Below are 12,973 nucleotides of genomic sequence, written 5' to 3'. Positions count from 1 at the left end.
CATGCGCGAGTATTCCCCAAACAATACTGGCGGCCTCCATGCTGCATGTTAGTGCCGCGTGACATACTTATTATCATTTCTCCAGAAAAAAGTAGATTTACTGCACCACTATAACCTGCGGACACAAAGTATTTACATGCACACTACTATAAACACACATACACGCCGTCAAAGTGTATTAAAAGCACTTTTAGATTAAAACAGTGTACGTGGATGTGCGCAAGCACGTAGGGTTTCCTTACATCGCAACAGCGCCATCCACCGGCCTGGCATGCGTAGTACATCGTTTTCATTTGTTTTCCCGGATCCATGTAAATGCAGATCGTTTTGAGAGCGCTGCCACGTGTACGTGAAACTTTCCAAAAACGCAAAGGAAAAACTTTGCAGTTTTTATCTTTTAAAGGTACTCTAAAAATGATGCGAAGAACAAATGCCATCTGTGATCTGAACTATAGTGAATTGCGGAAGATTGTGAAGGACAAAAGAGGAATTTCAATTGGCTGCTGCCGTGCATCCGCTAAAGGTTTTCTGTCCTTCTGTTGATATCAAAGGGAACGTGTTACAGGAAGAGCCTGTGAAGTCTTTCAGAAGAGACACAGAACAGAGATAAAAGCAAGGAGAGATTTTGATAAACCAGTGAATTCTGCCCTGCAGTAATGAGGAGCAGCTCTCATCCAGAAGACCCTCATCACCATCCCTCACTGTGTGTGTGTGTGTGTGTGTGTGTGTGTGTGTGTGTGTGTGTGTGTGTGTGTGTGTGTGTGTGTGTGTTTTGGACGTCTCAGTGCATTCTGTGCCTGAAATGTTCCATATATTCAGCTTTGCAAACAACCTGAAATAACTTTAGAACAGAAGAGTTGTTTGTCTGGTCGGTTCATAAATGTTGTGCTTCTGGTGCAAACGTAGAAGAATTCATAACTGAAATGATATTATTTATCATTATTTATTTAGAAATTATTATATTTTCTATTTGTAATGGAATCGTTTTATGATAGAATTTGTTATAGAACTTTGCACAACTTTGATGTGCGCGAGTCGCCTTCTACACCGCTGTCAATCCCACAATCCACCTCAAAAGTGCGCAAAAAAGTTTGGGGAAACTGACGTCAGTTCTCAGGAAAAACACAAACACAATGTAGTCCACTATAATTCAGTTTGGTCAGTCTGCCAAATGCGTAAATGCACAGCGTCAGAAGGAGTCACGGATACGGTTTTCATCTCTCAAACTGTCGGCTGGAATGTAAATTTCACTCTCGATATATCGTTTTTCTCCTTTGTTGATTGTGTAACTTTCATTTTAGTGAAGTGGAAATCCGAAGTCTTTCAGAAATGCACAGACATGAGCGCATTAAAGCGTGACTGCAGGTGGGGCGGTGTTGATTTTACACAGACGACCGCACAGTAATGATGTTAAAAAGAAGGAGTTTTCTTCTGTAAATACAGAGCTGCAGTGTGTGTAAATGCTGTTCTTCTCTGTTACAGAACACATTCTCCAGTGTGTTTCACATGGAATATGAGGAGCTCGCTGGATCCGTGGATTTCTCAAAGAGGTGAGCTTTGCCTACATATAAAGTTAAACAAAGTGAACCGAGAGAACCGTTCTGGGTTAGAAATCTCATGGAAATATAACATTGCACTAGCAGGCCTTGACATTAAGCATAGTCATGTGGTTGACCTTCGGACAAGTAAACTTGTCATTCACTTGTCCGAGTACAAATATTACTTGTCCGAAGATAAACAATTCTATTTCATTTGAGGTGTCAATATAATTGTTTCGGATGCTGATCGGTCAAGTTTGCTATAAGCGTTTTGCCTAGTGTCCGCTGCGGCCACCTAAATGTGTTAATACTCTCCATGATTGCTATAGAACAGGGCTGTACGTTAACTTTGTTTGCACATAGCACTGGTGCTACAGAGGTCAAACAGTTGTAGCACAAGTATTGAAACGTCTGTTGTCATCATTAAAAAAATATGCAAGTGCAGTTCATCCCATGAATAGACAGGTAACTGACAAATGACATTAATGTTAAATACAGATGGATAAATTGGGGCCATATCATTTTTAGTTTACCTAAATTTGGTAATTGGTAATAAATTGAGATCTATTTGTCCGCATAAATTACTGTTGTATACTATAGTGTTATTTACTGTAGTAAACTGCGGTAAGATTTCAAGATACTATAGTGTTTTTGAAACGTACTATAGTATACTAGAGTGTTTACTTCAATTGATCAATTTACTACAAGGGTACTACAATTTCCTTTAGCAAATACTACAGTATTTTTCGCCTGAGTGTTGAAGTTAACGGGACTTTTATTTTGATGATCGTCGGGAAGAGGCTTGAGTTAGTGTGCTTGACGATAGCTTCACTCAAACGGTAAAATGCTCGTGAAATAAACTCCCAGAGCAACTGTGGAGATGAAGTGCATGTGTTCATTAAAGCAATAAGCCCCGCGAAGCAGTGGGTTACAGTGCATTTTATAACAGCTAAGGGCGTTGTGGCATGACGCGAAGCGGAGTGCCTAAAACCCCGTAGCTGTTATAAAATGCACTGTAACCCACTGCTTCGCGGGGCTTATTGCTTTTATAAAACGGTTATTCCATATGCTTAGCAAGGTTTCATAAAATAAAGTAAATAAAATGATATTTAGGCTATGTGGTGCGGTCAGCCGTTATATATTGAGGTATTTTATAACGGCTTAGAACTCCGCTCAGCCAATCAGAATCAAGGACCAGAACTGACCGTTTTATAATGAGGTATTTTATAACGGCTTAGAACTCCGCTCAGCCAATCAGAATCAAGGACCAGAACTGACCGTTTTATAAATCCTCATACAGTGCAGACGCAGACAAATCCTCAACCATCGCTCGTGTAGTATGTTCATCTGTGCACGTAATTCACTCAGACATGCCGAACAGCCAGATGACATATTTAAATAACAGGATTCTGCGTCCGCATCTAGTTATATGGACTCAGTGTGCTGCGCCTTTTATTATTGTCACGCACAAACAAGCACAACGACGACAATTGCACTTCACACAAACACGCAGCTCTGTCAAATGCACCTATTCATATTATTCTTAGCACAGACCGGTTTTTTCGTAGCACTGTTATTTTTCCAAGTTACTTGTCCGGTCGGGCAAGTAAAATTCTCTCTCACTTGCCCATACCAAACGTTAACTTGTCCATGACAAGCGGACAAGCGTTAATGTCGAGCCCTGATACAGGTATACAATGCAAAACAAACTGTCCATATATAAAGGAATAGTACACCCCAAAATGAAACTTCATTCGATAGAGTCATATACAGGTTTTGAACAGCGTGAAGGTAAATAAATGTAATTTTTGGGCGAACTGTCCCTTTAATACAACTATTTTATAGGTTTATAAATTGTATTAAATCTGGGACGTAACTTTCCCTAGTTTTCTCAAATCCCGAGAGCACTTTTGCTTTAAAAATGTCCAGTACCATAACTTTGCTTGGTTTGTGAAAAGAGCTGATCAGGTGATGTAACAAGGAAAATAGGTTTTTATGAGGTAATGCATTTCTCCTCAGAATCAATAAACAGAGCCGTGCCTTTGATCAAGCGAGTCGTAGCTTCTCTGAGAACATTTCATTCTCAGGGCGAATGCACTTTGTTCTTTTCACCCGTAAATCATAAAACATTTCTCAGCCAGCGTTTATTAGCATGATGGATTTTTTATCCATTGTGGATGAATACTTCTATAAATGTTAACTTCGTTTTTTATTCAATGGCATGTACAGTAGGTATCTTGGAAACGTATGTAATTTGTTCTTGCAGAATAGTTTGTGTAGTTGTAAGCCAGTTGTCAGCTCATTTATCTGGACACTTTTAGTTTTGAGAGATGTTTTTCCCTGGTATTAACCTAAAGCTTGCATTAACATAAATATTACTTAGCATGCAAATGTCTATATATACTTTATTTCTATTGGGTTTGTAAGTCAAGCAGTTTATTCTCAGTTATTCAAAAGACAGAGTGGTATGTGAAATATTTAATTGAAGTGTTTTTATTTTTGAGTCTAATGGAATCATGTAGCTCAAGTTATGGGTCATGTTAAGAACACTTGGAATGTGAATCTGAAACGGTTTTGCCCTAGCACCCAAATTTTATGACTCAATGCAGTATGAAAATTCAAACATTGAAAATGAAAACTGTCTGCCAAAAACTATTGTGTATGATTTATAGTGCAATATAGTATATATAGCTATATGTTGTATATGCCATATAGTAAATGCCATATGATGTTTACTACCATATATAATATGCTGTATATTATGTATATGCCATATATGATGTTTAATTGCTTATAGTATACAGTATGCTGTACAGTGTATGATCTAGAGCCATATAGTATATACTGTATATGTTTAGTGTATAGTGCTAAATAGTAGGGATGGGCGATATGGCCCTAAAACTCTATCACGATAATTCCTGGTATTTTTTTGCGATAATGATCTAAATGACGATATATCCATAACGCATCCACTGCTGTTTTTTGCGTCAAGTGATAGTAGCTGCATGTAGTCTAGACCCTCAGAAAAACAAATATGATCAAAAAGTAAAACTTACCCCAAATCAAACAGCTCCTAAAATATACCTACAGTATTTTTGTAAATATAAAATATAATAGTGAGATTCGACTTCAAAAGGTTGTAGTAAAGAAAAGTTAAATGAACTAAAGCTCAATAAACACATCATGTCATACCTAAAACTGTATATATTCTATTGTTGGGTGGAAACGATCGATCGCATCACGCTGTCAATCACTCTCTCTTGAACTGTGTGAACCTTCTCTTCTCACAGCAACATACACTGAATCTGTCTATGACTCGCGCTACAGAAAGAGAACAGAAAAATGCTGATAAATGAAATCTAATGAAATAATCCATGCTTTTATACGCTCATAAACGTATTTAAAATAACGTAATACAAACTCGCATTTTGTACTGTATGTAAACAGGCAGCAGTGCTGTGCGCGCTGTGTCGCCATGAAAGCACATGTGGGCGCGAGCTGCGCACGGGACGCTCCGTTCATCCTGTATATAGGCAAGAAATTATGGCGTTATTTTAATGACAAATGTTGCGAGCGCATTATTACAATCTCTCCGCTCGCACGCCGATTTCCTTTGCTCGTGCACAAAACTGGACGCGCGCTTTCAATTATACGCTGCTCTCTTATGAATTTTCTCTCCTCTCGCTCAGTGAGCGTGTGCGCACTCAAAATGCGTGCCGTGCATCCACGAATCTTTGGTACTCTTGCTCTCAAGAGGTCCTCCTGTGCGTTCCAGGCATTATAGGCTGTCAAAAGTAGTCAACCAATCAGGGATAGCCTTCCATTGCGGGTTCAATGAAAATGCGACCTATATATACTGTATATGTATAGTGTATAGTGCTGTATAGTATACACTGTACATGTTGAGTGTATAGTGCTATATATTACTGCATATGCCATTTATGATGTAAAGTGCCATATGTGTAGTGCATAGTGCTAGTATATGCTGTAAATATATGGTGTGTAGTGCTATATAGTACTGCATATGCTGTATTGTGCCATGTAGTACTATATATGATGTATAGCGCTATATAGTATATACTGTATATGTTTTGTGTATAGTACTATATGGTACTATATATGCCATTTATGATGTATAGTGCTGTAAAATATATGCTGTATATAATGTTTATTGTACAGTGTATGCTTTAATGTACGATTACATATAGATGAGCTGAAACATCTTTGCTTTTACAGGGAATGTGACGTCACCAAGATTAACTACATGTACGCTCAGTATGTTAAGAACACTATGGAGCCGCTGAACATCACAGATGTCACAGAGGACCAGAGGTTTCCGTGGACAGTGAGTACACAGGGGAAGTAACCACAGGGTCAATCCCTCTCTGAGATCCGGATGTTCTGTGGCTTTGACACAACTCTCATTCATCCAGTCACCCAGCCCATTTCTGCGCTTTAAAGCCACAGTCAGGAACATTTTATTGCTTTTTTTAGCTCAGAAAATTTGCGGGAGATCATGGTTAAGTTTTATTAGTTCTTCGGCTGTGCAGCATAAATGTAATGTCAGTATTATTTAGCTAAATGTCATGTGGTATTAGAGTGAGTGAGTTGAGCTTCGTAGGCAGTATTTAACACAAACGGATATTGAAAAGGCTCTGGGATTTATATATAAATTTCATCTGTGGTGTTTCTTTCTTGTGGGAACTGCAATTTATCCCTCATGTCTTCTTGAATGTTAAACTCTCTTAACTTTTTTTTGGTCTCACTTTAATAGACTGAAAATCTACAGCTGTCAAACTGTCAAGTGAAAAGTCTTCTGTGCACACCCATCAGGAATGCAAAGAAGGACAAAGTGATAGGTATGTCTGTTTTATGCCACACATAACCTTAAGCTTTATTAGGATCGGTGTATGATCAGATATTCATCAATGATCATATCTTTCCCAAGTTGGATACATCAGCACAAGTCCTACAGTTAAGAATATATTGAGGTTGATTTGTTTATTTTCTTCTGGGGTTTGAAGGGTTCATTTCTTCTGTCTGACACTCATTGCTCCTTCATAGTGATTCAAAGCTTGAGACTTTCTGTCTGTTTATATTTGATTCTCGTGTCCTCTTTTCCTTACTGTATACACATACAGATTTTCAACTTGTGATTGATTAGAATGATCTCAGTTCACACACAAAAAATACAAAATAATGTTTTTTACAAAGATAAGGCTAAAAGAATACTTTGTATTTTGTATCTACACATCTAAGTCTTCGAAATCATGACAATAGCTTTGTCTAGCTTTTTTTTCCACTTGATTATTTGTTCTCAATAGCAGTCATGTTCTTGTTCACAAAATGTACCCAGTTTCATGAATTAAAGCTTTAAACGGCATAATGAACATATCCCATCCCTGCTTTCAGATAATGTCGAAATAGCAAAGCTTGACTTTTTCCAAAGGTTTTGCCAGATAAAAGGGTTTCCAGAGGAAGACCAGTGTGTTTTAAGAGAATGCCCTGTTAAGTGTTTTGGCCTTTGAATGCAGGTGTGTGCCAGCTGGTGAATAAGATGGATGATTCTTCAGGAGAAATCAAAGCCTTTAATCGTAATGATGAGCAGTTCCTGGAGGCCATCGCTATATTCTGTGGCCTGGGCATTCAGAACACGCAGATGTATGAAGCCGTCGAGAGAGCTATGGCTAAACAAGAGGTCACGCTTGAGGTGAGTGTCAACGCACTGAAGTGCATATTATTCGGTTTTATTTTGTTATTTAAAAAAGGGGATAGGACAAAAGACTAAGAATGGTCAGAATATAGTTCATGAGCTTTTTCTGATCTTTATAACCTAGTTGACTGGTATTTGCTACCGCACCTTTAAGATTCTTATGTAAACCCTCTCTGTTTCAATTAGGTTTGTGTTTTTGCACATTGGCATTGGCAACAAGGTTGCATACAGATTGCAGTTTTGCTGCTGGGTAAATTGTTTAAATATCAATTTCAATGTAACACAGAAACAAAACAACACTGTAAAAAAAGGATTTGTTGTTTCAACTTTAAAAAATAGGTTGCCTGGTTGCCTTAAAATTGAGTTAATTCAACTTAAAAATATTAGTAAATGCAACGAGTTTGCATCAAATTTACTGTTACACTAATATTTTTAAGTTGAATTAGCTCAAAATGTTAAGGCAACCAGGCAACTTATTTTTTTAAGCTGAACCAACAAAAACAACAAATCCTTTTTTTTTACAGTGAATAAAGATAAATTGCATTTAAAAGTGAAATATATGCATATGAAAACATATACATCAGCAGATGTATATATATATATATGTGTGAGTATATGTGTATATATGTATAAAAAAATCACAACATAACATTATTCTAGAACAGCATCTTTGCAAAGTGCGTATCATATTAACAGAATTACAGGCTATCCACGCTATAAATGCTCCGCATAAAACTGCAAAGTTATGACCGAGATGATCAGGGATCTTGCATAAAAAGTTCATCCACCTGGCACGAGCTACACACAGCCAACAAAATATAAACCAAATATTTGATATTAAATATTATAAAACGGTCAGTTCTGGTCCTTGATTCTGATTGGCTGAGCGGAGTTCTAAGCCGTTATAAAATACCCCGATTTATAACGGTTGACCACATTACATAGCCTAAATATCATTTTATTTACTTTATTTGATGAAACCTTGCTACACATATGGAATAACCGTTTTATAAAAGCAATAAGCCTTGCGCAGCAGTGGGTTACAGTGCAATTTATGACAAACATAAAATGACAAAAACACAAAACAGCTAAAAATTGAATTAAAATTAACATGAAAACTTAAAATAGAAAAATCAAAGACTATTTAAAACAAAATTAAAAAACTGCAATAACTCTTTTGTTGTTGTGTTTTGTTCCTCGCTGCGAGCGTGTTTTGTCAGAATCAGGAGCTCTTCACTGCAGCTGACACACCGGCTGCTCGCTCGTGTCGTAATCTTCACCTCACAGCATCTGAAAACAGAACTTTGACTTTATATTGGCAGATCTGTTCTGACAGGCTCACAGACAGCAGGGAAACACATGACTGATGGTGTATCAGCTTTTGTGATGCTGGAATGAAAATCATTCGGTTATATAGTGTTCCATGTATATCTTTCATTTTAGAGACGGTTTGGAGCCTGTCCTTCTTCAAATAACAACTTGTAAATCCTATAGTTCTCCTAAATCCTATAGTTCTGTAGACCCTGTAGCTGGCGATAAAACAACAACAGTGTGTGTTTCATGTGTACTGAACCTACCCATCTAAATGCAATTGCTTGTTCAGTGTTTCCCACGGTATTTTGAAAGACTTGCGGCGCTGGTGACGTCACGTACTAATTAGCATATTTGTGACGTCATCACGTCGCGTTCGGACTAGTGTTGGCACTTGATGTCTGTTTTTCTGTCACGTTATACTGTATTTTACAGCTGAATGCCACCATCGGTCACTTTCACTGCTAGAATCGTGATTCATAAACGCAACATCGCCAGCCAAAATCACAACACATCTACATTAAAGAGCGGCTACATGCTAAGTGCAAGTGATAGTTTTATTATAGATCAGGTATAGTGCAGAGTCGGGGTGTCCCCGACTAAGAATTTACATGGTCGAATCAGACTTGCCACGTCTTGCCTATAGTCGACTGACAGTCGAATCAGACGTGTGTGTGTGTGTGCGCGTGCGCCAGTGCATGTGTGGATGACACCAGGTGGTTAAGGGTACAGCGCAACATTGATGCACCAAAAAACAATCAAACATTAATTTACAGAATTTGTTTAGAACAGAATATACCTTTATAATAAATAAACGAAATAAGCCAGAATCAAGTCACAATGTGCAAAATAAATGTGTTCTCGTTGTTTACGCAATGCATATGTTCGATATAAAATATGTAGGAACATACTACTTGCCCTGGTACCTGAGATTGCAATGAAAGATAGACGGTTTACCTTTTTTTAAAGGAAGCTTTACCCTTTAATATTATTAATGTTATATGTGTCTGCAGGTTCTGTCGTATCACGCGTCTGCTGCAGATGACGAGACCCGAGCGCTTCAGGTAACTTTTTCTCATCTTCATCCTTACTTGAGACTCGTCCGAAATGCCATATTATGACAGTACGTACTGATTCAAATGAAGTGCCTACCTATCGCCAGTATGTACTATATAGTATGTGTGGGGGTGGTATGAATAGATTTCAGATGTACTGTTTCCGCCATGTTTGATTGTCATGTGACCCGTATGCTCTTTGACCTATGACGCATTAACATCGACCTGTACCTAGGCGTCGGTACGAACATAAATCATTCAGGAGAAATTCATAAATCTGTACTTACATTTAAAAGCGGACACCCGCTTTGACGTTTTCCGCTATTTTTATTTGATTCAATTTTGAGATTTGACCATTGCTCAGCTCCCGTGGCATCATGGGATAGAGAATTGTAGCAGTAGACCATCCGGGTATTTCATTTGTTTTATATTTTTTAGGTTTCGGACATACTACACATGACTCATTTTCGCCTACTGTATAGTATGGAAGTAGGCAATTTGGGACGCACGGTATGTCTAGAGCTTAACAGACGACATGACAGATGTCATTGAAAACAGTTGGCATTGCTTCTGCTCTGAATCGACCTTTGACATCAGGGTCAAGCGTGGCCTCTTCACATCATACATATTTATATACGTAACCTCCCCCCGACCTCTTCTCTGGATGGATGAACAGACTCTCTGACATCTCATGTTTAAAAGTGACGAGTAAATGATACGTTCATGCATTTGGCAGACGCCTTCATGAAAAGCAGCTTGCCGTTCTTCTCATGAATACATGCTTATCAGTATGTGTGTTTTCAGGAAATTGAGCCGTAGTTATTAGCTAGTATAGGAATAAGACAGCACACGGTATGACTTACTTATTTTTGCCGGACCGCCGCCTTGGAGAAAGGGATTTTGCTGGAGCATGCAGGTTGCTATGATACAAGCTCTCAGGTTGAGATGTGGAAAACCTGCTCTGATTCGAGTCATTAAAGTCATCAGTAATACCACGTAATCATAGTCAGAGCCAAACATTTCACCTTCATTACATCAATTACTCTAATGATGGAAAGTCAGCGTGTTGATTTATCTCTACGAATAATTCATAAGGCGTGCAAAAGATTTACAGCACACAAGTATACGCTTCATTTTCAGATGTAATGATTAATAATCTTTACATTGCGGTTTTTAAATCAAACTTTTGGGGTACAATATTTATTTTTCAACAAAAAAAGTATATTTCAGGTTGAAGCTTGTAAACAGCTTGCTTCATTTTTGTTTCGTTTTCTGCCTCGTGACAGAGGAAATTTTGGTTAGACATGCACAGTTTTCAAATTATTTATGAATATATAACTATATACTGTATATATTTGTAATGTTTTATGAATTTGTGAATGTTAAACTCCATTTTCAGGATTTTTGAAAAGAAGTTAACTCGTGTATAATCACTCGCTGCATTCTGCCAAATTCCCTGAAGCAATGCATGTTTACTCTCTAACAAAAGCACATCAATCGTTTTTTTCTTCACTTAAAAATCTCCATAACAGATTTTCTTTAACAGGACATCAGATGATCTGCCATTTCAACATTGTTAGAAGAACAAATGGTTGTTTTGGTTAAATCAGCAGAAGAATAAATGTCATGTACACTTTTAAAATGACTCTCTTTTACTTCAGGAGTAATTTGGTATCTGAGAGTTTTGAAATATTTGGTCATGAAAATATATAATTGAAATATATTTTTGGAGTATCAGGTGCACTGTATATATGAAGTCAATATAAAAATGAATGTTGGAGAAGTGTTAGATGAATATGGGATCTGTGTTATGTACTTCCAGCAGAGATCACACAGATGATGCTGAGCACAGCTCATTCATTATGAATGACAGACAGACAGATCTGCTGCCCTGCACTGTGTGTGTGTGTGTGTGTGTGTGTGCGTGTGTGCGTGCGTGCGTGCGTGCGTGCGTGCGTGCGTGCTGTGACTGACTGCAGTTTAGTTGAATACTGTCTTCTCTCTTCACAGACGGCTGTGATTCCCTCAGCACAAAGTTTCAGACTGCTGGACTTCAGCTTCAGTGATTTCGACCTGACAGATGTTGAGACCACACAGGCAACCATCCGCATGTTTGTGGACCTCAAGCTTGTGCAGAACTTTCAGATGAAATACAAGGTACCTGCCTAGATTACATTTTACATCTGTCCGTCTGTCTACCTATTGATACTAGTCTCGCACCATAAGAAAGACAAATCACAGATGTTTCTCATTTCTTAGTTATTCTTCCCAGACATCAATGAGATTAAATAGAGAGCAAACATGAGTCTCGGATATTTCTTCTCAGAAAAAGAGTCAGAAATCTCATTGGAGTTTGAGATGTCAACAATGTGTCAAACTGAGCTCAGATTTGTCAAGTCTGCGATCAAAAGTCAATATTATTGAAGGTCTCAATATGAACTCAAACATTTCTCATCACATTTACTTAAAATCCAGATTATTTTACTGCTACAATCTACATTCATTTTACACCTTCATGTGTTTTTAAACAATTACACTCTCGTTTATTTCTGTTTAGATTTCTCTAAAGTGGTTTTATAAGACACACCTGACCATCTGATCATCTAAAAACATGAACCGTACGGCTGAAATTAGATATTGAAGTAGATATGGAAACAAACAGACTTTGATATGTTGGCAAATCTGAGCACATTTTGAGACATTGTTGAGATCTTTTCTCAAACTCTACAGAAGAAAAAAAAGTCACTCTGTTCACTAAACCGCGCATTATTAGAGCAAATAACCCGATCAATAACCCGATCGAAGAGCTGGTGCGTTTCTCAGATCAGATCACTGTGTGCTCCATTTATGGCCTTCAGTGTGGACGTGAGGTATCTTCCTGGCAGGACATTCAGACGGCCTTTTTATTGGTTTTCTGGGCGTGACTTACCCAAGACAGAGTAAATGAAAGCAGGTTTACCAGAGGCCACCGCCAACGATCAGACTCTTCTGATAATAATAGACACCTGACCTCAGAACAGATCTGAATGTGAGCCTATAAAAGCATGCTTTTGTTTGAGGATCTGGACCAGCCCGACACGTGCATGGTGGCGTGAGCTGTGTTGGGCAAGTTACTCTGTAAAAGTAATCCATTACTAGTTATTAATTACATATTCAATAGTGTAATTAGATTACTGTCCAATTTACTTTCTCCAAAAAGTATTTAATTACTTATTACTAATCACTTTCTATATCCTACAACAACCTTGATTAGTAAAGTGATTCAAGGATAGACATGAAACGGCTCTTTTAATTCATTCAAATAAAAACTATATAAAGTAGTCATTTTTAACTGACCAAATGTGAGAATTATTCAT

The 12,973-nt window shown here is 37.8% G+C and overlaps 1 protein-coding gene across 2 annotated transcripts in view; it reads left to right on the top strand.

Annotated features, from left to right (window-relative positions):
* Positions 1–12,973, top strand: part of pde5ab (phosphodiesterase 5A, cGMP-specific, b) — a 43,348-nt gene that overhangs the window by 18,430 nt on the left and 11,945 nt on the right. For both annotated transcript variants that reach the window (XM_057345826.1, XM_057345817.1), the window contains exons 7-12: positions 1,483–1,550; positions 5,775–5,883; positions 6,313–6,397; positions 7,073–7,248; positions 9,576–9,626; positions 11,628–11,774. In XM_057345826.1, coding sequence (XP_057201809.1) covers positions 1,483–1,550; positions 5,775–5,883; positions 6,313–6,397; positions 7,073–7,248; positions 9,576–9,626; positions 11,628–11,774 — 636 coding nt within the window. The remainder of the gene's footprint in view (positions 1–1,482; positions 1,551–5,774; positions 5,884–6,312; positions 6,398–7,072; positions 7,249–9,575; positions 9,627–11,627; positions 11,775–12,973) is intronic.

Source organism: Triplophysa rosa, linkage group LG1 (assembly GCF_024868665.1).
Source record: "Triplophysa rosa linkage group LG1, Trosa_1v2, whole genome shotgun sequence".
In the NCBI taxonomy this organism is placed as follows: Eukaryota; Metazoa; Chordata; class Actinopteri; order Cypriniformes; family Nemacheilidae; genus Triplophysa; species Triplophysa rosa.
This window is presented reverse-complemented; position numbering and strand designations above follow the sequence as displayed.